The 25932-nt window shown below is 49.0% G+C and overlaps 1 protein-coding gene across 2 annotated transcripts in view; it reads left to right on the top strand.

Moving 5' to 3' along the window:
• The first annotated feature begins 8109 nt into the window (after nucleotides 1–8109).
• The window catches only part of LOC125958048 (uncharacterized), a 22128-nt gene continuing 4305 nt past the window's right edge, over nucleotides 8110–25932 (top strand). The window contains exons 1-2 of one of the 2 annotated variants that reach the window (XM_049691156.1): nucleotides 8122–8218; nucleotides 9360–9573. In XM_049691156.1, the coding sequence (XP_049547113.1) occupies nucleotides 9550–9573 (24 nt within the window). In that variant the 5' untranslated portion in view covers nucleotides 8122–8218; nucleotides 9360–9549. Of the gene's footprint in view, nucleotides 9574–25932 lie in introns of both variants that reach the window. The other variant, XM_049691155.1, reaches the window with a different exon arrangement.

Below are 25932 nucleotides of genomic sequence, written 5' to 3'. Positions count from 1 at the left end.
ACCGGAGGGGACAAGCAGGAGTGTGTGTGTGTGTGTATGAGGAGCCGCCGGAGTGGCGTGTGTGAGATTGATGAACTTGAAGAGAATCTTGACCTTGGGCTTCTTAATGTGTTGCTGGTCGCGGCTCTTTTTGCTTCCAATAGACGTTAGCTAACTTGTTTCAATCCTAGCAAGCGCGGCGGGCATACAGACGCCTTCTGCACTTTGAATGCATTCCGGGCGTCCAGCAGAACAGTCCATTTTGACACCTGGGTGATAAGTAAATGCAAAACCATTAGAAACACCACCTACGGAAAAGGAATGCTGATGGCCTGATTATATCACCATTTTGGGACGGTATTAAATTAGTTACGAGCCAAGAAAACGATACACGCTGTTTTGCTTGAAATCAATCGCAGTAACGATGGGGTTTTAGATTACTTCGAACGCTACTTTATCAATTTCCGTTTTGTGTTACATCCGTTAAGTAGAAACTCGATCGAGGAACTTATCAAACCACCAGTTTACGCTCTTGAAACGTTCCATTTGATGCCCACGGCGCGACGGCTAAACGATTCCCTCTGGACATGATTATGCTTTTTAGTTGTATGACCGTCCTTCCCTCAGTATTCATGTTAGCACTGTGAGTATGTTCTGATATCCTTTGTTCTGATCGTGCACGAAATTGAATGCACTTTGTGAAGACGAAAAGTGTGAAAAAGCATTTGATTGGTTTGAAACCGGATTGATTAATGCTTCTGATTCCGTGGAAGAAGAAGAAGGGCAGAAACTACTTAAGTTACTCAAGGTTTGGGCGGTTCTGTCGCATTGGATATTAATGGATCTGTAATAAAATACTCTCTTTCGCAAAGAATGGCTTTAGAATGCTCATGTTCAAGCATCGCAAGCGAATTGACGTCAGAGAATTTCTACCTTAAGTGATGTATTGTATTCAGAAAACCGTATCAAGACATGTTTGGACAAAAGCTTAAAGAATATTCTTGATCAAAGCCACTTTCATCCCATCAATCGCCTTCATCTCTCCGGAATACATCTGCTAGGTTGACGAACGCGTGGTTGGGTTCGATCCATTGACGTCATTTTCATAACTTTCTCATCGTACAACATAGACGCTCGCCGTCGCCGGCCGTCAAAGGACTCATTAACGGGAAACCGCAGCAAGAATGCAAACGACTAAGTGTCTGCCATCAGAACGAAAACCAAACAATTGACCTCGGTCAGCAGTAAAGGGTGAGAACAATGTTCCCCCAAAAACGTTCATCAATTATGTCTACCGCACGCTCGATTCCGGGCTGTCAGCCTTTATTTAGCCACCACACTGCCAAAAAGGAACAGAAATCAATTAACCAAACCGCGAGCCTTCCTTGCGACGCCCCGATCGTCATTCTCTGCCCAACCGGAACCGTGGAGCACGCTCCCGAATCCATTCACCGAGAACGCGATCGTGCGCGAGATAGGAATCGGCCACGGCTACACGAATGCCGGGCTGATACACTTGGTAATTGTTTCATGGTAATGCTGGCCTGCCTACAGGATACGATCCCTAAAAAGGGGGCCCGTTCTTTGTAACACAATCTGCTTCACACGGGCAACATGGAGGACATTTGTAATATCCATAAAAGGGAGAGTTTGATTTCGCATTTCGGGGGGAACCTGGCGGTATCAGAAATCGTGACCACCCACCAAGGGATGCTGGTTCGGCGAAGACAAATGATCGATGAAATGGGCTAACGGATGAGGATGAGACGTCTGATATGTCTGGTTGGTGCGGTACTTTAATGAGTGATCGGCACGGTACGATCTTACCTTCACCGCGATGCGTGAAATCGAGCAGGAAATTAATTAGTCGCACGTAGTTTACTTCGCACCGCACACACACAAGCGCACGCCAGCAAATGATCTGATCATCTATCCTTTTTTGCGGCATCTTTAAAATTCAAACATCAAAACAAACCATCATCACCCCTCGCGCACGATCACGCATGCACGCACGCACGCACGAAACCACCGCCACCTTAGAGCAGCGCTCGTGATGATTGCCTTCGAAGGACGTCTGGCGGCTCCTGCTCTCTGGTATAGTGATCCAAGAAACTAACAAACAAAAAAATCGATGCTGAAAGTGCGTTCGCAAAGTAGGCACCGCGCTCTTCGTCGCCGCCTTCATGTTCGATCCGGATGCAGGGCCCATCGCGGTTTGGTGTTATGTAAATAATTCATCAACCTATGACGCGCATCTAAAAAGGTGTCGAGAGCAACGTGTGTTAATGACACAGCAGAGCTGGTGCCTAACGGGGACCATACCATGGCGTAAAACGGTAACGAACGTCTTGGCGAGCCTTAACTTGGCGTAAAATTAAACATCGCCCATGGGTCTGGTGTCGGTTTGATCGATTGCAACGGACCCGACCGTTTGGTGTGACCACGCGCCCGGCACACGCAGGTTCCGGTAGCTTCCTCGAGATGGATGACCGACCCGCAACGAGGTGGCCGCGGATGCTAGGATGCTGAAATGCCTTCGTCGTCACTACCATTGTTTCCATGATACAACGGACACCAATCATGCGGGCCACCAGCAGCCATGCGGAAATGATGGTCAGTTACGGTGAGCTACGGCAACATGAATGCAATATTTTACGCCCGAAACTAGTTTAACGCGCTGAGTTGGTAACGCGATCGTTGCTTTATTGAAGCTTTCTTTATAGCTTTGAAAAGATCCATTTTAGTCAAATTCATCATCAGTGCGGAGCGCTGTGCTGTATTCTCGTACAAAAGAGCTTCGAAGGTGCTCGTTTTTTTGGGAACTTATTTTGAATAGAAGCCGGTTTCCGGGGTCCTAGATTAAAGGCCCCAAAGTCTCTTTAGACTAAAATAAAATAAAAAATAGATTAAGGAAGTTGAAACTCACGGTCTATTCCTGACGTTGATCACGTCTATGGTTGTACAGCGTACACTCATCATGCTTCCTTATCGTTATACATTTTACGCTTCACAAGCTCCGTCGAAATGGGGATTTTTAGGGCATAGACACAGACACGTTTTACACACAAGTCTCGCCATTCCTATCTTAGCGATAGGATAACACGAAACGTGACCATATCTACAATCAGCGGCCTAGTCACGCCCCGACCATTAATGGGAAATTCGTTCCAAATCTAAGCTGCGTTGCCTGAACCTACGCGAATCATCATCCAAAAATCCCCCCCGGCACAACCGTAGGGTTGGATCCAGTTTCGGGGATGTTCGTTGTACATCATTCCAAACTAAGCTAACGAACATTCCACCGAAAACAGCCCGCCTCTTGCGAAGTGATCATCATCAGCTCTAATGAGTGCTCTCATAAATGTTTCTTCTCGTCCAAAACGTTTGCTAGTCATTCAGTCAGCGCATCGCATCGCTGGAATGCAGGAAGTTTACCATTCCGAAAGGTTCACCCAGCGGCTGGAGTACTTCGCGACGCGACAGGGGCAACGGAGCACGACAAAAAAGTGTATGGCTAGTGACCGGAATAGGTTCAGTTTGCTTCAGTTAAACATTTGCCCCTCTGCTCCACCGCAAGCAAGAACGGGAACATGACCGTTCAAAGATGCAAAGCAAAAGGCAAAAAATAAAAACTAATCTCCATTTATGTTCAAGTGTCCACATGGTCCCCCGCTACTGCTGCTGCTGTTGGATGAGTTCGCAAACGGCGGCCACCGGATGGCAGAAGTCGACATAAAGTCGCGACTTTACGCGATTTCTGTATGACCTTCGCATTGTCGGCTTTGGCTGGCTCGCAGATACCGGACCGCACCGCAGCTCCTTGCACTACCAGCTTTACGGGCGCAAAGTACTATTCCGTCTAACGCCTAGTAAAAATCAAAAATGTGTAGCCAGAGCTCTACGAAATTCAAATAAAAAACAATGTGCCCCCAACGCTTCCCCTTCGTGCCGTGTATGCACGTTTATGTCAATATTTGGGAGGAAGCTGAGAGGAGAGTTTTTCTCAGCAGTTCCAACCCGTGGTGGTTTGCCGCAGGTAAATAGCAATTAATCGCGACAACACGGCAGTTGTAAGCCGAACCGAAAAGCCACGCCAAGAAGCTGATGACTGCCTGCAGCGGATTACAGGATTACGTTGGTTAAGCGTTGCGTCGAGTCATGAAATCGGCTTCTAATGCGGAAGTGATGGGCTGGCTGCCGTCATTGCACGGTCGCATGCCAATGTTTTGTGATTTATTTTACGGCACATTTAGAACGTTTAGCAAACAGATTGATCGATCACAGAAGGTGGCTAATTTGGGTGATTTATTGCCAGAAAATAAGAAACAAAAACTTCTGTCGAAAGCACAAGAACAACCATAATAATCATAGCAGGCCATTCTCTTTCTCTCGATTCCATTCGAACATCAAATTCAAATTGTGACATTCGGATTCGGTGCTCTTCCACACCGGAAAGGGGTGAGGCCTCCTGCGAACAGCAGCGTGGTTGTTGCATAAAGCGACGATTTCGAGCTCGAGCCGATTTGCAACTGATCCTAAACATGCTAAACGTTATGTCATGACGTGGCACCGATCATCCCGAGCTAAATGCATCGTGGCGTTGCCGGTAGCCTTCGTGCTCCAGTTCCACCACCACGGTGGAACTCACCCTTGAACTTGACACGGTAGCGAGGAGTGAAAATTGAGATTATGAAACGGGGAGCAGGCTACTGCGCACCATCGGCATACAAACAGAGTGCGGTGACCAATCGGGCTTAGATAACATCATCACAAAACCCACTTGTTAACCGGTTTCTTCAATCGATTGGACCGAGGCAGAGAGCAGCTGGCCAGCTTATGGCGCGTGCACACTCGCGCTCATAAACGGCCTATCGGCCGCGTGAAACTAGATTAACGTGAGCTACATTTCGAATCGAATGTGCACAAATCACCTCATCGCCATCGTTCGGTTCCGCTGGGGTTCCAGCCACCAGCCGGCACAGAACACAACCACGCTGGCATGGTCGTGGGACACGTGTTGCTAATCGATGTGCAATACGGTATTGATTTAGAATTCCGTTTCGATTCCGCAAGCGGGGACGAAGCAGGAGGGGGAGCTGCAGAAGGCAAAGGGTCTACCCCGCGCACTCCGCGGTAATTAGCGATGCGACAATTCCGCTCTTGTATTCAAATCAATGCGGAAGTCGAAAAATGATTAATTCATTCAGGCAAAACACGTGCTACATGCGCTCCTTGCCAGCACAAGGCACTAGATTGGCTGGGAACACTGGGCTAGATCCGGCGTGATTGATTCGTGATCATCAGGTTGTACTTGATCCGCAAAATGGTCGCAATATGAATAGGAATGAAAATAGAGCTATGTTCTTTTCAGGATTTTAATGCCTTAAGATTTTTATATCCGTTATTATGCAAAATGGACAATGGTGTCTTCCGAAAAAAGCTTTTTCGGCAACAACCTCTTCTGCCAAATCATAGAAAACGGTAAATTCTATACTTCTTCGTCTTTTTTCCTTATACATCTTCTTCCCAACCAATCTGCCACCGTAAAAGGACCAAATGGATTTCCCTGCGATGAGCAACCCAGCACTTGACACTCGAGATCCGTTATCGAGCGTTCCACTCGTTCGGCGCGCTAACAATGGCTAATGATGCTCGAGACGATGCTCTTGCTATCTTGTACTGCTTATGCTACTACTGCCCAGAAAATAGCTTCCGACAGACAATGCCTCTGTCTCTGTCCACTTGAGACCGGCCTATCCTCAAGGTTATATACCGAAGGCGTACGGGGATACGGGGGACGCACCTCGGGCTCTGACAGGGAAATCTGACAAGAGATTTCCGAGGTTTGAAACATCACACCCCACTTTGTGTGATTGTTGATGAAACCGGCACCGAGGCATGATGATGTCGAGATGTCAATCAAACGATGGCCTGTGGTTTGCCTCCCTTACCCCTGTTCAGTTTCAGGTTGCCACCGGGGGTTTGTGTAGGGAATCAGCATAGACGAAGATGGGGTAGACAAGCATCTTCCTATACCCGCTGCCGTCGATTGCTGATCATCATCTTCATCGCGTCGCGCGTCGTAGCTTCAATCATCGAAGGCGGAATCAAGTAAGCTGTTGTCGGGACGGACAAAGCCACTAGACAAATACACCGGAACAAATAAACAAACAAAGCAACTAAATCACAATCGCACCATTTTCAAATGGCCCTTCAATAAGCGTAGGTTAAGGGTTCGATCGCGGTCGTGCTGGTTGTTCGCTGGTTGGCCAGACAGTTGGCGTCGCAAAAAAAAGGGGCTACAGCAGACGACTCATTCTACCAGCAGCATCTCAAGCTCAAGCTTGTAATCTCCAGCATCGGAATGGAACGGTAATGGACAGGAATTTTGAAGACAAGACTTTAGCGTGACTTAAAGAAAATGATCGTCCGGGCGAATTAGAGGCGAATCCAATTCGGGCAAATGAGCTCATCGTCGACTTCTTGTGATTCTCTTCGCCCCGACGCGAGTACACGTATGTACGAGCTGCATGCGCTTATAGATTTCCCATTCAAATGGCAATGGATAACAACAAAAGAAAATAAAGAAAAAAAAAAGTGGCGCACGAAACGAACCCACTCAACTCCCGGATCTTCGCGCGCGCGCGCTCCAAACGACCTCCCGCTAAAAGTTCAACGGAACCTCCTGGGGTCTCGTGATGAGTGCGACCGATTACACCCTGGATGACCCTCAGAGGAGGAGGCCTGGCTTCTGAAGGTATAATCTTATCCCCCCATATTCCCGGTGTGATAGATGGAGAATGATCATTTAAGATTTTTTTTGCCGCTTGCATTCTCGTCGAGAATTTTGCAAATGCATCCACGCTATCCACGTGGCACATTAATAGTGTTTTAATGTCCCTTGCAAATTACGGTTTAATTAAATAAAATAATTATTGTTTCTCGTCAAGTTGCATTTGCAAAAAAAAAAAAAGATCTACGACTGTGTTACTGTTGACCGAATCGTTCCACAGTCCACAGGCAATGGAAAGGTATATGAGCAATAATTACATAAATTACTCTGGCCTGCCTCCTAATTTTGGCGTCCTTTGGCATCCCCGGACACGGTGAACCAATTGACCGATCCGCAATGGTAGCGATGATAATTGGAGAGAAACGTTCTATTTTTAGTTCTGGGATGAAGATTCTGCTCCGAACCGTTCTGGTCGCTGAACCTTCGCCGTGTAGTTGCCAAGATGCCAAATGAAGAATTCGGACACGGAACACGCAGCTCAGAACCACAGTGCAGACGGGACGGTGTTACGGAAGCGAAAATGCTTTGTCACGCAACGGAGCGGATAGGTCCAGGATGCTGCTGCGTGAGATATGCATGATTGGTCTAATCCCGTGATGATCCGCGATTGGGGATGGTGGTAATGTAATGGTTTGCGATGTTGATCGAAGCGTTTACCGAGTTATAATTATTGAATTCCGATTCTTACCGCGATGTTCTTGGTGTTGTAATAGCAGCAGTAAAGGGTCTCATTACTTTTTGTTTGGTGTACAATTAATCTCTAGGATTGAACTTCACAAAAAGCACTTGATACATTCACAAAAAGCACTTAAACATTCGACAAATTAAAATTTAATATCAGCAAATAAATTTGCGAATCATTTAGGTAAGTTAAGACATTTGCAATCTTAAATATACATTATAGTTTACTGTAGATAAGATGTAAATAGTTGTAATTTCCAAAACATACAAAGCAAGTATTCCTTTAAAGCAATGAAAAACAGCGAGTTCCTAGCGATCGCGCACGATCTCAAGCATGTTACTTGTATTCAAGGGTTAAAGGGACCAGCATCCACTGAGAATCCGTGAGCACAAAACAGCTGACTTTAGAAGCTCTCTCAATGACTCCCCCGAAGAGATGTCTCTCACGGTCGCAACACGATCATCTCGCTCTCTCAGTGTACGGTCTCGGAGATTGCTCTCGCGAACAGCATCGCGAACGATCTACTACCAAACCGTCGGAGAGGATCGATGAGCATGCGAATGGCGGCAGCTGTTGTTGTTGCTGGTGGCGGAGAGGCTTGCCAATTTATATAACTCCCGTATAACTTGGCGACCAGCATCGATCGTACGGTCAGTTTATGCACAGCCTTTGGGGAGTGTGCGACAACCACCGAGGCCTACGCTAAGCGGGTTGCGGCCATCATCCTCATCACACCATCACAGCGCACGATCGCCGGATTAGTCGTAAGTGCTCTTTCACGGTTTAGTCACGGTGCGACAGTATCCCTATACCTGTGGGGACAACAGTGTGGAGACGGCATTTGACGAAGTTGCGCAAAACCATCGCCAAGGCCACTCCTCCCCCACCAGACCAGACAGTCAGTCAGACGGTGTGCAAGCGGAACGAATCACCAGCGGAAGATCAGCGGAAGCCCCAACAGACCAAGGCGAAGTAGTGCATCATCTTGAGGCGCTTGATGCATTTTCAAAGCTCGAGTCATTGAAAAAAACGGAAGAACAGTTCGACGCCAAACTAGGAGCCGGTGCAGTCTCGAAGGTAACGGACTCACCTCGGAGGTCCTCGAGGAAGCAGAAAGTGTGCGATTGCGAAAGTGCAGTAACCGGCACCCTTGTCCAAGTCCTTTTTCCTAGAAGGAACAGGAACATAGTAGGCCCGTTGACGACGCCACACCGAGACACCGAAGTTCGGATCTTTTGCAACGCAATCGGTGACGCAACTTCAAGGACCCGCCACCCGTTGCACACCCAGAGCCAAGATCCGTGCCGCAGAGGAGCACCACAGAGGGCCTACGACCCGGTGAAAGTGATGTAATTCGCTCACGCTCACTCACGATCGATTGAACGGGCCAGAGAACGACCGGTGCGGTGTACGACAGACTGGAGCTTTCTTCAACCTTCACAGCTATGTAGCAGGACCGGCGGTGCAGCAACAGCAGCAGCAGCACCAGCAGCAAGGTGATTCCTTTCGACCGCAGCACGCAGCACGCATGATTCATTGCAGAAAGCAAACTCCGCCTTCGATAACTAATGGACTCCACCCCTCACGGTACGGTCTCCGTGGTAAATGTCAATCAATCTTCTAAGTTCCTGGAGTGCTCGAGATGCGTTAGCTAATCAGGCACCGCTTTGGCCGCTTTGGGGTTTGCCGGGATCCGCATGTAACAATCGATGTGCCGCACGTGTGTGCGTGTGTGTGTTGTGCAATTTTGCGTTTAGAGCACGTGTTGTGTTGGGCGGTGTGCGAGTGAGAAAAGTGCAGAGTGCATTTAAGTACCAGCTAAACTGTATGCTGCCAAATACCGATTTCGGGCATGTTTGCTGTTGAGAATCAACACCCAATTGCCAAGTCCTAACACTAGACAAGACAACCTCCTTCTCATCAGCAGCACCAGCAGCAGCAGCACAAAGAAAGAAGTAGTAAAGTGACGATTGTGTGCTTTTTTGTGCGTGCAAGTGTGTATTTTCGTCGTAAATAATTGTGTGTGTGTGCCCGTGACGTAGTACTGTGTGCTCAAGCGCTTGTCGTGTTGCGACGACAAAAATCAGACGAAACCATGAGCCTCAACACCTTTATGCAGGTAAATAGCCAATAGGCGGTGATGTAATAAGGGTTCGATTAAGATATTAAGCCTCCCACCGCGGTATCGATCGCTCTTAGGGGATGATTTTTTTTTTTCTAATGTTGTTCCCACACAAATTCCCTGCCCACCTGTGGGCTCTGTATGACCGTTTTTTGTGCTGCAGCCGCAGTGCAGTGCAGTGCCGCTAACAATAGATATGATTGTACGTAACGAATTAAAATGAGGCGTGCTGAATTGACCCAAGTTTGCCCTCTCGAGGGCTCTCCCCTCGAACCATCGAAAGGGATTGTATAATGCGAACTAATCGTACATCCGGCAAACCATTCGAGCCATTACTAGTATTATCGGATTCATTGTCGCCGATGTTGGACAGTTTTATTCGTCTAGAAAAGCATTTCCAGCTTCAGCGACACTACAGAAGAGAGTCGCGATAGCAATAATCGTGGTATAATTCACCGAAGAATCATTTTACGATGAGTGCAAGCAATAACACGCGCGCTCGCTGTGGTCTAAGCCGGTTATACGAGATAAGGAATAGGAATGAACGTCACATGAACTGTTTATTTTTATCGACGTTTTAGTTAGCAGGACATTAGCTTCGATTAGCGGAAGAGCAATTTGTGGTAAAGTTTTATGTATTGTATGTTCTTCCCGAAGGTCCAAATACATTGCCATGCCTCGATAGTCAACTCGAGACGAAAACACGGCCCCAAAGCAAACAACCAGCGTTCAATGTAAACATAAACCCTCAGCCGGTTCACGCTGTTGGGTAAGCTGTGTTGGGAGGAATATCTCTGCCAAAGCCGAAGCGTGCAGAGTGTGGAATATGCTGAAAATTTGCATACACGCGGAGTATCACGTACACACACGCGCCCGCGTTGGTTTCTTATCGAGGCGAAGCGAATACGAGAAGGTACTATCGAGAGAGATAGTGAGGGGGGTGAGATGATGCCACTAGGTGTTAAAATTGCAAAACGCACAGACACTACACACTCACAGGAGGGCCCCGCTCGTTGCGTTTGCTGGTGATGAATGTATGAGCAGCAGCGGCAGCTCCACTCCTGACCTCGATGGGCTTTTGGTGTGGCGTTGCATAGTGTTGCAGCACCCAAAGCTCAGCACGGGAGCAGCGGCCGTTCCAAAAAATATGAACGATGAGGCAACGGCACCAAGGGGAACAGTAGTAGCAGCACCAGCGTCATCCGATGGATTCCATTGCTTTTAATTGATTCATGCTGCAAAAATGTTGAATCAAAGCGAGAAAGAGAATTTCAATCACAATTCGAAGAGGATCTCTTGTGATGTTCAAGTTGATCAAGATTAGTGTCAAGACGTTGATCATTGGCACACATCTTCCTCATTTGTGTTTACGATCTTTTTCATTTTAATTCAGTTGAGGTAAAGCCTAAAGTGGAACCGAAGACGTCCCTTCCGTATGGAAAACGAACACGAATGCCTTGCATATTTCTCTCCGCTTCCAGCCAATGGAATCGAGAGGAACAACAGCACGAGGAACAAACAAATGGCTCACGTCGCGGTGTGTAAAAATAGGTGACCTTCTTACCACCAACCGCTCGGGCTAAGGTCAACCGAGTTTTTCCAGTAAACGCTCCAATTTTGCTCGAACAAGCGTGGCACGATGGGCCCGGCCTCATCGCTTAACATTTAAATCAGCTGTTCCAACCGCTGCTGCCGGGGGTGCTAGTGATGGCACCCGATGATCGTGGCTGCCTTGGCGGCCTTTTGCATTGCTCGCTGGCAGGATCGCGCGAACGATGATGATGATGATCGATCACTCACAACAGGGGGAGGCAGGGTGCAATTTGCATGTCCCAGCAGCCGCGCCGCGCTTTGCTAGTTCAATGTTGACCACCACCACCATCACCACTAACACCATTGCCGCCATTCGCTTTGTTTCTTCTGCTGTTCGAGCGGACGACACGATGATCGACCGACGATCTAGAACTCATCGCGCGCATGCATCGCTCATTTCGAATTCTAGAAGGGCGCCCCCGTTTCATGTGGTTCTTTTGGGTTGTCTGTACTGTCTTGCTTGTAGCGGTGGACCTTGCAGAGTGGCAGTCTGTCAATGATGGGTGCGCGATCATTGCGACATACACGGTAACAATCGCTGGACTGAAACACCGCAGCTAATGAAGATCTCTTGTTTGCTTTCACGTTTTTTTTCTCGCGGTTGCTGTTTCTTTATTAAATATAATTAATCGAATGATGGACTGCGCATCACGCCGCTGTAGCGTGCGGAATGTCAGATTGCTATCGATATTTGCTTACCACAGCGAGCCCGGCTCGTAATTTCCTATCTAAATGCTGCGATGATCGCGATCAGCGCACAGTGGAATCCAATTATCGTTGCTCATTATAAATCCAACACACAATCCATCACCGAAAGCCTCGTTTCCCTTCGCGATAACGAATCACATCGAAGGTTTTGCCAACCCATCGCTTATCATGTTTCAGTCGCGCGAAATCAAAAGACTTAAGCGACGAACCCCTGCCGATGCGTTCACACAATACCGTGGCCACATAAAATACGCCGTTCCGTTGGGGCCCTTAGAGACATTTTTAATTAACCTAGGCGAGGTACTCCTCCCCTTTCTGCCTCGCCTGACCATTGCAATTCATTGCAACATGCCGTCACCCCGGCCCGGTCTCTGGACCTTGCGGGGCATGTTTTAGCGCAACCTGCGCCTATAGTTGGCCTGGTTAGCCAAATTCCATGCTCACCATGCTGGCCGGCTGCCAAACAGGTTGACCAGCTTGTGATGTGCGTGGCATCGCCAGTTGAGAACCCTTTCTCCTTCCATCGACACGTGCGCCTAACACAAGAGGCACACTACGTTGTCGGCGTGCTTATCTGTGAATGATTGCCCAAACCAAGCCCAAGCCCAAGCCGGCAATGCCCTTTCTTGGGCCAAGCCTCTTGCGCTAGTGTGCGTGTGATTGAGGAGCCGGTGACACACCGTTTTATGTGCGAGTTGCTCGAGTTGCAGCTCATGGACGCTCATGTCGTGCAATCGTTTGCCATCCATTGTAGGTCAAACCAGCAGCAGCAGCAGTTGCCGGTCCCGGTGTGTAAGGAGACAAAACCGCTTCGACTTCCAGGACCCGCTAACGATAACGAAAATCTCGCATTCGTTCAAATTACTTTTTAATCTCCTTATGACTTATGAACCGCCGGCCGCTTGTGTAGAGCAAACCGCATCAAAGCAAACCATGAAATTGTGGCGAATGAATGGCGATGGCGCTCGCCGCACTTCCTGGACGCTCTCGCTGACATCGCAGCAGCAACGCAGTTGGCACTGCTTCGATCGTGATTTAGATCTTTCCCCTTTTTCGACACGCGACACAGCGTTGCCATTAGATTAGAGGTGATTGATAGAAAATGAATGACAATCACCGCCGCCTCCACCTTGCGTCGTGCCGGCTTGCCAGATGACAGCCGGTGATACTGGAGACCGACCGACGCGCGAGCTTGTTGCCGTTGTCCTGTTATGCAATGCCGGTTCGCCTGGTGTGTATGTGTATCAGGACAATTTTTGCCGTTTTCTCCGGCTCCGGGTTTTCTCCTCGGTGCATTATGCCGATCGCATGCTTTACAACGCGCATTTGTACGAGAGGTACACGGCCATGCGATCAATGCGAGCACAGATGAAAGGGGAAAGAGATCAATCTTCACTTTTATAACAACAACAAAAAATCCTGCACACGGAGCGCTTTTACATCTCGTCTCATTAGGCTTCATGTTGTCCACATATTGCAATTGAGCGATGAGATGATCAAATTACATTCGCGATGTGTTTTGTTGATTTTTTTCCCCCGGGGGGCTCTTTTATTAAAATCGTGATCCAGAGCCTTGCGAAGGATCAGAAAGTACCGTTACAGCTTTATGTCGTCAGCATAACGGGATTAGATGGGCCATTAAGCAACTTTTTGGGCGCCATTTTGAATACTAAAGCCCGCGGAGGTGGCAACACGCAGCAATCCGCTAAAATCTGGCAACAATCTACCGTCACCCGATCTATTCTCCGCGTCGCTTCCAGTCACCGCAATGAACGGAGCTAAAAAAAGAAGTTCGCCGCAAGATCCGGCAGTCCGTTAAGCGACGACCGCTCGTAACGACCGCAACGAAAGCTTCCACGGCTGAAAACGTTCTGAAAATAGTGAGTCTCGTCAGAGCAAAGCAGGGGGAACCGAGAGAATTGGATGTAGAATCCGCTTCGTACTATAAATAGCACACGACGGCGCGAACCGTTGAGAAAGCCCACCCCCCCTGTGCGTCCCCACCGAAAAGGGAGACCGGAGCTCACGTGTTAAATCTGACGCGTTGCGGTGGCACTATTGTTGCGGCGCTAGACGCCGTTGTTAACCATTTACTGCCTGGTGGTACGCCATCCGTTCCCCTTTACCTTCTAATCCACGAAAGGAATAAAATAAAAGAATAAACCATCGGCGCTTCGTGGAGGGTTCCTTCGGTGTTGATTCCGATTCCGGTATTGGAAACAGACAAAAGTCTCAGCTCCGTACCCGGATCCCGGACCTCGGGGAATTGAGTCACCGATCTTGACTTTCCTACGCGCACACCGAAGTCGTCGTCGTCGTTGTTGTCGTCGATGTCACTGCGTTGTGCAGTGACAGATACTAAAGGTGGACTACACTCGGTTTCGGTGACAATGCACACCGCATTGCAGCACCTACCGTACCGCGTTTGCTCAGCTCAGCATTAATTGCTCTCTGTTGTTGCTCAAACCATTCCGTGGGCACTCGGTGCGCACAATGGCGAAAGAAAGAGCAACCAACGAACAACTATCGGTGGACTTGTGGGCTAATCTTTATCAACATCAACGATGATGAAAGCCACCCCGGCGCGAGATTCTGCGCAAATGTCACCGATCTGTGTGTAACTCCACACACACACACAAAGTATCATTGAGTTTCTTGGTAGTGGAAGAAGCAAGCAGAATGTCTCATAAAGCTTAATCAATCCACTAGTAGATACTAGCCGAAGCTAGGCACCCGCTCCTCTGCAGTAAATGGCAACCGCAGCTGATAAAACAATGTTTCGTTTCGACATCTAATCGTAAGTGCTACTCCAGGGCCACTCCGGCGGATCGTCGGCGCTTGCGACGGTGAACCTTTGGCAAACGCTCAGAACGCTCGCTCTATTCGACATTGGGTGGGAAAACCGGGGCTCATCAGTAGCAAACAATGTGGCCATATGTATCAGACAGTTGCATTACAAGTGATGAGGGTTGATAGACATAGCGAGACAGAGGGAGATAGTGAGAAAGAGAGAGAGAGAGAGAGAGAGAGAGAGTATGAGATCGTTAAAAGTACTGCTGCCAACGCAGAACAGTATTGTAGTTGGGTTGTTAAGACAATGCAGTACGGTAACTGAAATGAAGCAAGCGCGTCATGTTATCTGTGAAGCAAACGGTCATCGAAGAAGTCCGCAAGCTATGCACATTCAAATCTTCCGCAGGCACTTGCCCCGGTTCTAGCGTTGCAGCCGGATCTTTATGACTAACCGCTTAGGTTACCGATCTGCGTGCCGTGAACGTTCGTTAGCAGACCCTCAAGGGTGGGCTGTGCCAGCGCGGAAACCCTGTTTACAAACGCAGGAATGTGTAACGAACCGCGACGACGACGTCGTGTAGCATATTGAAAATTCACATCAAAACCAAAGCCCGGATATGGACTGTTCCTCGGGATCATAAATCAGATAAAATAATAAGGTCAACCCGGGGAGGCTGGAGCTTGACTCACCGCATAGATCGTAGCAGTATCGAAGGAAAAGGTTTAACGCGGAACGGCCCAGCAACCGCCCTTATGGCAGCTGCAGCTAAACATGGGCCTCCCAGAGGGAATAGTTTATTGCAAATTAGACAATGTTTATTATTTCAAATTCCGCGGCGCGTGTAGTGCGCAAGCATACTATACACCGTCACATTAATCATTGCAGACTGGCAATCGCATCGTGTTGAAAATTCATAAATTTGTCTCTCCACAAACATCGCTGAGGCCCCAGAGGTGATGATTTTCGTCCGCGCCATCAACACTGTGACGTCGCTCCCCACTCGAAAGGGCTCCCCAAAAAACGGTAGACGACCGCAAAACAAACAGCAAATGCTGTGCTGCCCGTGATGGGGCCCCTTTTTCTGTGTCAGTAGGTAACGGAACGAAGCTATGTTTTTCCCTTTTACGGACGCTAGACGCACGCTGAACTCTTAGACTACAGACAGACATACAGCCAGACGGTCGAGATGGCCGATGGCGGTTCTCTGGCGCGTCGTCGCGTTTCTTCGATTGTTGCTATCATATGCGGATGAACGGATAGACCTATTGTATGCTAATGCGCTACTGTGCGCGAGAGGTTCCAAAAACCGACTTAAGACGACCTTCATTGCAGAAAGGGGGCTACGAAGGGAAGATGTAGAAGGTATGAGCGTTGGACTTTGTTGTGTGAAATGCCAGTTGTTTATAATAAATTTGTAAAGAAGGGCCAATATTTCATTGCTTTCGGGCTAGGCACATGAAACATTACACGACTTTTTGTCACAAATAACCGTGACTCCCATTGGACCATCTTGAGGAAGACGGCAGGAGATTTGGAAACCGCTTGGCGCGCGCTTTCGCTCTCGTTGCACACACGTGCATCACGATTTACGGTGCGTCAACGTCGTCGATTGGCTATTGTCGTGTTGTGGTCGTCGGACATGTCTTCACTTGGTGGTGTCACCCGGCACTCGACCTGACGCGACCTCTCGTCTGTGCCAAGAATTTCCTCGCGTAGATGAGGGCCGCAAACCACGAACAGCTGATCGGTGATGCGCGCGGCGAGCTGTGGCCTAAATCGAGAGCTTCCTACCTTCTTCCACACCCGGGTGTGCTCCGACTCACGGGCACATTGTCTGTCAGTCACCGGTGACGCTGATCCCCGTGTCAACGCGAGCCACAAGCTCGGAGGTGGATATCAGATGTGATGATGGTACCACCAGCTGTTGAATACCGTCGGTGGTAAACCGAAACGACCTCGGTTGGCACGACAACATCGACGCACCCCTGTCGCCGCGCTTAACCGCGTATCCCGGACCCGAAAGACGGCACACCGAAGAGCGATTATCATAAAACAGAACATCCGTGCGGTGAAGTGAACCGGGGCGCTAGGAAATTTTGCCAGTTGGGTAACAACTCCACGACACTGGAGTGATCCCGCCGTCCCGCGGTACGTGTGTCACCATCAGGTGGTGCTGGTGCGGTATCGCATCGTTCGTAAACTATTTCGTAACCTTGCCAGGTAGTGCCGTATCCGTGCACTTAGCGGTTGGTACGGGATGTCTCTGGAGTGTCATTGAGGTGCAGATTTAATTGCCACGACATTGGCGCGCCGCTCAATGCATGTGATGCATTGCATGCATTGAACTCCGATCCGAGTTGGCCAACTCGGATCAGTAACAATCGCACTAGGAAGGACTGACTTACGAAAAGGACAGCACGTGACAACACGTATCCCGAGAAGTTCTCGAGACTCATGGCCTACTGAAGAATCCATTTTCAACCTATCCGGCGTAGTCGAGTTTGTCATTCTAATGTGCCTACTTGATTGAACCTCAATCTAGGAGGCGCTCCTGGTTGAAGGTTACGATGTCTGACAGACGCATTCAACGCTCCATCTGAGGTATCTTGGCAGCGTTGTAGTGCCACTGGGATCGATTGATCGTGGTATTAAATGGCTTTGGCTGGATCGATGAGTGATCCAGCGGGTCGTCACCCACCCCCCGAGGGGGAAAAGTCAATGGAGTAGCAGCAGGCTACTTTGCAGCAGTCCATGCTTCTGCTTCTGCTCCTGTTGCCATGGCTGCTGTCGGTAACTACAAACCGAAGCTGATCATTGATGGCGAGGAAGGTCCGGGCCGACGATCCGATCAGATCAGATTGATCTCCAGATTATGCTGATACCTGACAGCAAATGGTGATCGGTCGGAGCAGACGGTGACGGTGGCGGTTGTTTGCGTTTCATCAAGAACACTTCCAAACTTGTTCTTGCTACGAGGTAGGAGAACCCATTGTGAGTCAAACAATAGCTAGGCATTCCGGATACAGCAATCGACCTGAAGGTGTTGCCGTTGGGATATCGCTAGCTCCCTTGACGTAGATGTAGTGTTCTTGAGTCATCGTACGGCTGTTAGAGTGCTGTTGTTCGATTTTTGGAATTATCCACAAACATTAATGATTCAGACAGTCAGCCAGTTTATGGTTTTATCCGTTTCTTGCCTTCCGCGTGACAATGCTGACCTACTGGAAAAGCCATCATGCCGCGTTAATGCCGGTAACTCGACACCTTCCACAATCAACTTGAATCTTGAACCCCCCCGGGGCACGACAACGCTCGTCAGTGAATCTAGTATTACACGGCCCTAACCTGGGCTTTTCACCGGATCATGGTTTGATGCCCCGGAGAAACTAAGCGGTCTCCGGCTCCGGCTAGACCTATTTGCTACGTCTAACAGCTCCGGACAAATTGCCTCGGCCAGCCCGAGCATCACTATAACTGCCTCTGGGTGCGCTGCTTCCCTGCAAAGAGAGCTCGTCTCAAGGGAACCGCGGCCGCCTGTGACCTTGGCATAATTATGCAATCAGCTGGGCGCACGATGCTGGCAAGTTCAGCACAGCCACTGCCATCGGGTGGCGGACTTTTAGAAAACCATTATCATACAGCGCAAGCAAGAGCGGCGTACGGGCGTACATCAACCAAGTACCGACGGGCAGGTCGACGGAGCGCCATCGCCATTACCCGGTGGCGCTAGCGACCTCTTCGTGGGATAAATTATCATGTTTTCGCTCAAATTCCCATTTTCACGCACTTGCAACTCGACCGCCACCGGATGGCGGTGATGAGGACAGCAACGACGACGATGATGATGATGATGACGTTGATGGTTTCCCCAGAGACCGAGAGGCGAGATGGTAGTTTAGTTTTAATATTTCTATGGCGTTTTACTGCCCGGTGCGGCTCGGTGAAGCCTGCACCGAAAATGGCAATTCAAAGTTTTAATGAACTTACAAGCCAACCATTTCACACGCCTCGTTCAGGGTTAAACATTGGGTCGGTCTGCCTCTTGCTGCGATGCTGTAAGAGCGTAACATTTTGCGGGGTGATGGCATAAAACGGTTAACACAATTGGCATCTTCAATTATACAACCTCTACAGTGAAAGGTCAGTCATACTGGCGAGTTTGAGATTATTCTCTGCAAAATACTTGAATTTATGCTACGCAAACAATCGTTTGCTGGATAATGGAAACAAATTTCGACTTCCGAGCATTGTCATTATGTGTGGAACTAATCTGCTTACTGGGTGTTATTATCAGCTAGCATAAGCACACTTGCCGACGTAAATGATAGACATTTTCCCCTAATCTCGTGTTTCTTTTTTCTTATTCTTGCAGGTCAGTATCAATGGCGCTCAACAACGCACAGTCTTGGTCGACTCTGCGGCCAGCGAAATCAATAGAGATCAATCGATCGTAAGCGCACGCCAAGGGGTTCGGTTCTACTGCCGCTGTTGGGCAGACATTCAGAGCCCGATCGATTCATAACCATTCCAGCAAAGTAGCGTAGCCGTCGGATACGGAATGTAGCCCGTTGATGGATTAGCATCCTTCGGCAGCAGCAGCAGCAGCAGCAGCAGGAGGAGGAGGAGAGTCCGTGCATTCCAGCGCCACAGACCGTGCCAGTGCTCCCAGTAGCATTGAATAATTATTACTGTTATTAGTAGCGAAGGTTAGCGAAGGAGGAGGAGGAGGGGATTGGAAATGCGGGAGCCGCAGGTTCCAGGTTCGTTCGTCGGTGACCGAGTCGCTGCCAGACCAAACCAAGCGTGCTCGCTAGTGCAAGTGAATCCGGTGGCTACGGGGCACGTCCTTCGACGGTGGCGGCCCGGTTGGGGTTGGCCCGTTTGATTCGTATTATCCAAAGCTCTAGGTCACTGGTGGTAGCCGGGGACCGGTAGTAGGTTACCATTATCACGAATCGCGAGTCGTCGCTGTCGTCGTCGTCGTCGTCGTTGGCGGCAGCGACCGACCGGATGACACATAAATCGTGCCGCAACATACGGTCACCCTCCCTCTACACACACGCTCACACACTTGAACGAGTTGGAGGAGGTTCGTCATCATCATTTTCGCGGTCACGGTCCAAATCAGAGTCCGTATCGGGTTGATTTGATAGGCACTTCCCCGCCCCCTCCTTAGAGATCTGCTACTAGAGATCGGTGTCGGTCGGTAACGCATCATTGCTTGTCCCACCATCGCGCGTGCACACACACACACACCCCTCGCAGTGGCGCTGATGCATATGCACGAACGAGTTGGCCACCAACCGGTACACCAGATGCATTCCTCATTTGCATAATATGGGTTGAACCTCGGGGGTTGTCGAAGCTTCAACTTGTTTCCTTTGCCTTTTCTTATGCACCACTTATGTTCACACGTAGGTGTTCGCGAGTTAACATATCGTAAAGCGCGCGTGTGGGAAGACAAAGCATTGCGGTGCGGCGTCGGTTGTTGAACAAACCAATGCTCGCTGAGCTGTCCGCGCCACACTTAGTTTCAATTATTATGCTTTCAAATATGTTTCTGCAGCCTTCGCGGACTGCACAGAAAACATAAATTTGAAGAAGGTTATAACGCTGTTAAAGGCTGTGCACCCTAGGAGCAGTCATTGTTTGTAAAATCTCCACACAAACCCGATTGTGGGGCAGCAATTTAAGTCACCATTTTTTGCCATTTTCCGAAAGCGCAGCGCCTTGCTTCTCTCTAGTCTGTGAAGCGATGAGAGTTTCAACTTATCATCATCACCCAAAACAATGCTCTCTATTTACGACGGTGGTGGTGACCTTCTGGTGGACCTTCCTTCCAGTCTTTAGTGCCGAGCGCGCTAAGCTTGACTGCACCGGCATGATTTTCCCGGTCGGCCCCTAAAACTGACCTAAAAGTGTGTGTGTGTGTGTGAGTGTGACGGTGTAATTGGAAGAGAGTAATTGAAGAACAAAAATGTGGTCCAAGGTTGGCGCACCAAAGCAAAACCATTTACGTGAGGCTGCTATTGATGGCCGGCATCTTGGCGGTGATTTTCCTTCTCCTCAGAATGGCTGATTCAGAATGACTTCATCTGGTCACAGTCAGCACCGCCACTCGCTAAACGACAGGTTGTCATGTCAACGAGAAAATGCCTTGAGATTTGCGATGGGGATTCCCCAAGGACTTGACTCGCGAGTTCCGAGTTCTATCGAGTGTTTGTCAGCAGTATGTTTTGGAACCGAAATACCGAAAAGACTAAAACTATACGTAAATAAAAGAGTAAAGATTAAATTGAAAAAAAAAAACAGTTTAAACAGCCGATAACCATTGTCCCACATGTCCGCATTGTTTGCCCTGATGCAACATGGGAGAAAACAACAGCAGAAATTGATTTATAAAAAAAGGTTGGCAAAAGTACCGTTCACTCTTGCACAGCCTCTCTGTCTCGGATGTCGGATTCGGAAGAACAAACATCGCGCCGGTTGACTGCTGCTCCTCTCTCATCGACAGCGCAAACATCAATCAAACAACAGATACACAGCGCAGCACGTTCTGCTGAGGACGGATTCGGTACTGCCGATGACTAATGCTGACTGTGCGCTGTGTTTGTAGTGTACATGAGCAATCATTTGCCCAAATTGTTCTTGCACTGTTCGCGGGCGCCTGTACTGGCCTTAGCCGCGCAGCTAGTCCGCATAACCACAGGAAGGTAACTCTATTTGCATAGTTCTCTGTACGGAACTGCGGGCTGTGCCGTGCGGTAACAGCGATTGATCTGTAAACACACTTCCTTGCAAAGCGCGCACCATTCCCTTTCGTTTTCGTCTAGTTTTATGTGTGACGACGAAATCAACACCTAAGAAGGGAGCGTAGCGGCGCATTTTTGAGACAATTTCAATTCACTTGAGAACTAGACATCAGAATGGCCAGTCTCTAGACCGTATACTGGTATGTACTGGTATACGGTAGTAAAGGTAGCAACACGTGGCAGCCACGAGTAAACCTGTGTATAGAAAGTGTCTGCTACCAATCGAAGCGAACGATCAATCGTCCTCCCACTTCACGTTTCTAGCATTAATCTTCTCGCCACCTGCGCGCATCCGCTCAGCAGCGAGCAACCCATCACGCGCTGCTGGGTGAATCTGCCTTTCGCTCTACTGATCAGAGCACCCCTCAGCGGACTGTTTCGAAAACAGTCCAAACACCATTAGAACGTGCCAAGATAAGGGAGACGATTATGAGCCACCACCAGGGCACCGCCAACGAACGATCGAGCAACCTAACCCGGATCAGAATGGTGTTCGATGGTACTGGCCACCACGGGGCGATGGTTCGGTAACCGAGTCCAAGTTCAGGGAGGTTCCGCCGTTGAGGAAATTCCATACACATAGAGAAAACGGAATGGCAAGAGCCGTACTCCGGTGACACTCACCTCGTTTGGAAGCGAAACGGTAAGCGACCATCGCGACACACAAGCGCCATCGAATCCGCACACGTTTAACCTTCACATTCGCGCTGTCGCTAGCTATGCCACTTTGCTGGCCAGCCAGCCATGTGGCGTGCATTCGGCGTTTAGATAGGAAACCAATCCAATCCGCGGCAAGTAAGGGGCGGGTGGTTGAGGGGTTGTTCCGTCGTTTTGTCGTTGTAGTAGTCGTCGCAGTTGTCGACGACTAGTGTGTGACTTACTGTGGTCGCTAACACTGAACGGCGGGATCGTGCAAAGCGCTTCTGATGGTGGCGCTAATTTCAGTATCGAACCGGATCGTAACTTTGTATGGTGGCGTGTGTTTGAAGAGCCTTCCTTCGTCAGCTCGGAAGGACAGGATGGCACGCTCGATAACACACAATTAACTTGTCAAACCTTTGCCGACTGTAGGCGGTATCTAGTAGCAAGGAGCGAGGCAATATTACGAAACCTGCTTCTGTTGCTGCTTTTGCTGCTGCTTTTGCTGCAGTTCCTCCGTACTAATCTCGATAACTGTCGATCGTGGTGGTGTGCAAAAAAGCACACATCTCCAACTTTACATTACTACAATACCGACAAATCGATAGCTAGTCACAATCGGCATCGTTTGTCTGGTACAACGTTCGAAAGTAGGACACCACTGGAAGCGAACCACGTTATGACACAACAAACGCAATCGTTTTATCGTGTGCCGTGTCCTGCTCCGTGATGGCGGAAACACACACTCCCGCGCACATACAGGATTGAATTCGCGATAAATGAATGAGCTTGTGTAACGTTACGCAAACGCACCCTCCCTGCATGGCAAAATATGGAGAAAAATTTAAAATATCCTCCTACCAGCTCCGATCATCATTCATCACCAGTTTTCGGGGTTCATTGTTCGCATTCCAATACTGGAAGAGACCCCCCCACAATGATAACCGCGGCCCCAAAACCGAAACATTGCAATGGGGCCGAAAGAAATGACATTGAAATGATCGTTCAGTGTAGCGGTGCACATGTTGATACAACTTTTACTTTCCTGTCGCTATCCACACGCATCATCGTTCGCTTGACCACCGCATCACGCGCACCCGATGGTGGCCAGCAATAGGGTGTTGGTAGAGGCTCGAATTTAATTGGCTCTGATGGTGTGGCGTTATGCAATTTAACCTTCTCCCTTAAACCATCGCCCCAAAACTACAGATCGCGATGATTCGATGCAACGATGGTGATGGTTGTGGCATGTTCTCTCATTTCAGCAACATGATCGAACACATAGCCGAAAACGATCCAAACCATTCAGCATAACGAATAGCCCAGCTGTTAGACACACGTGGGGTTCAACGACCAGTATTTCGGCATCCGCCCGTGGGGTAGAGATGCCCGTCGTATCATCAAGATCGACCATCATCTCGCCGATACTTTATTGCCTTCGTCAAGAGCTGTGGCTAGATCAAGGTTAGCCATGAAGAAACACTTGACAGCGGAGCGCTGACGCAACGTCAAGGAAATCCGCTTCCAGACCGATCGATTCATGGTGCCGTGGTCGGTACTAATGCGTTTTCGGAGCTATTTTATGATATTTCTTATCGTAGGAAGAAGGAATTCCAGCTGCATCGAATCAGATGCCAGGAGTTTCCCTCTCAAACAACTGTAAAAATTAAAATGCTCGATACGGTATCATAATCCATTACAAGCATATGATTCAGTCGTCATTGGAAGCGTTTGTTGAACTTGATTCCCGGCATCGGCGCGCTCTGACTCAACCGCGCTGAGGCAAAGCGCATCACGTATGCTGCTGCTGACCACTCCGTACGATACGCACAACCGTGGAATTTGCTCATTTACACCACACACCAGGATTTTCCAGTGTATCGCTGATCAGCATACCAATTCGTAGCATACCACTGTGCCAAGAACAAGATGATTCACCAGAAGCCACAAAACTAGTTCACCGGTACGCCTGCACACTCAGTCGGGCGCCGGGTGTAGTTCAGTGACCACATAGTTAAGAAAGTGTTCCAGCTGAAGCCGCTGGTTGGAGTCATCTCCAACGACGACGTCGCTGTCGGTTCTTTTCACATCAGATCATCTCTCGGTTTTCGTGTTGGCGGCGAGACGAACGAAACGAGCGTAAAAGGTGCAGAAACCATTAAATATTCCGTATGATTTTTTTGTTCAAAAATCGGTTCCGGGGTATAGTTGATTGCTTGTATAAATTTCACCTGAGGCGTATTTTTACGCCAACAGTCGAGGCCATATGTGCTCGTTTCCGAGGATGACGAATTTAGCCCCGGGGGAACGAGTACGATAAAAATACTGCTCGAAGAACTTCAAAACACCAAAAATCCTGAAACAGGTTCGACAATCAAAAACATTTGCATGTGATTAGCAGCAACACTGCCTACCTGGCTGCCTGCCTGCCTGCCTGCGAGGCTTGGTGCGCCCGCGGCGCCAGAAAAGGAATGTGGGCTCATCATCGCGGGTTAAACGGTAAAAGAAGAACACCAACTCTCAGTTTCCTTTTGAAATCCATCTAAAAGTTATAAATATGCGATACCGAGCAGCAAAGCCACAGATCCTCAAACATCTGTTCTCCTCCTTATGGCGGGGGGACATATTTTCGAAAAAAAAAGTGGAGCTGTGGTTCAACATACGGTTCCGCGGGATCTACCAGAAGCAAAGGGAAGAACAGCGTCAACAACCGCGAATCCAGTTATGGAGCTCTTTGAAAGCAACCGGACCCAAACACTACGAAAAAGGGGCGAAGAGGGTTCCGGGTTCGTCCTGTCTTCCTTCGTGTCCCCCGAAACGTCTGCGTCGGTGACGATGGTCATTCGAATTCTAATTTTGTGTCCCATCTTCGATCGGTTATCTGCTCGTCTCGTCGTTGCGAAAACAATTCGACCGTATCGGTGGGGACAACGGCGAGACAAAGCAACCGTTGGAATCTGCAAAGGAAAAGGTTCCCCAGCAGGCAACGTGTGCCTGTCTGCCAGACAAGCAGGAAGATGAGCGAACGATGGTTTAATCGCTTTACTACGCTATCGGCACCACCGGCAGGCAAGGTCTTCGCCTACCAAGGGGGCAAGGTCGATCGCGTATCCCTCTCTTCCTCAGCAGAAATCAGGTGAATGTACGGCCACAACTCACCAACACTCTTTCAGCGTGAAGGAAGCCATTTGGGAGTTATCATGGGAGGGGAGCAGATGGACGCTATACCACCTCAATGAGGTCCATGGATTCGTGGGGTCAACGTTGAAACGATCGATTAAAAGCGACAATGGCTTTTCTGAGGGCAAGTCACCGAGAGAGAGAGAGAGAGAGAGAGAGAGAGAGAGAGAGAGAGAGAGAGAGAGAGAGAGAGAGAGAGAGAGAGAGAGAGAGAAAAAACAATCGATAAAAGGAAGCGAATGGCACATTATTGTACGGATCATCGCTTCTCCCATCGCGTCGAACATCGGTCAGTATTGATGGCGACCGGCCAGCACACTGTCTGCTGCCGGGTCAATTTACCGGTCGAATGAAGGAAGCAAACATTTTCCTTTCGGTTTCCATTTTTTATTTTTTGCAAAACAGCTTTCTGATCTTAAGAACGAAAATACGAATGAACTGCCTATCCGTCGACGGGCGAGTTCTGTGTGGAAAATGTTAAAGTTCATCTTTAATTAATTGCCCCCGGGCTATCGTACAATCTCGGGTTGGGTGGGGTGAGGTGTGTTCTAGTTGCCCATCTCCGACCCCCTTCATTGGCAAGGCCGTCCGTTGGCCAACCGAGCGTGTACACGGTGTAAACACAAAAAT

Source organism: Anopheles darlingi, chromosome 3 (assembly GCF_943734745.1).
Source record: "Anopheles darlingi chromosome 3, idAnoDarlMG_H_01, whole genome shotgun sequence".
In the NCBI taxonomy this organism is placed as follows: Eukaryota; Metazoa; Arthropoda; class Insecta; order Diptera; family Culicidae; genus Anopheles; species Anopheles darlingi.
This window is presented reverse-complemented; position numbering and strand designations above follow the sequence as displayed.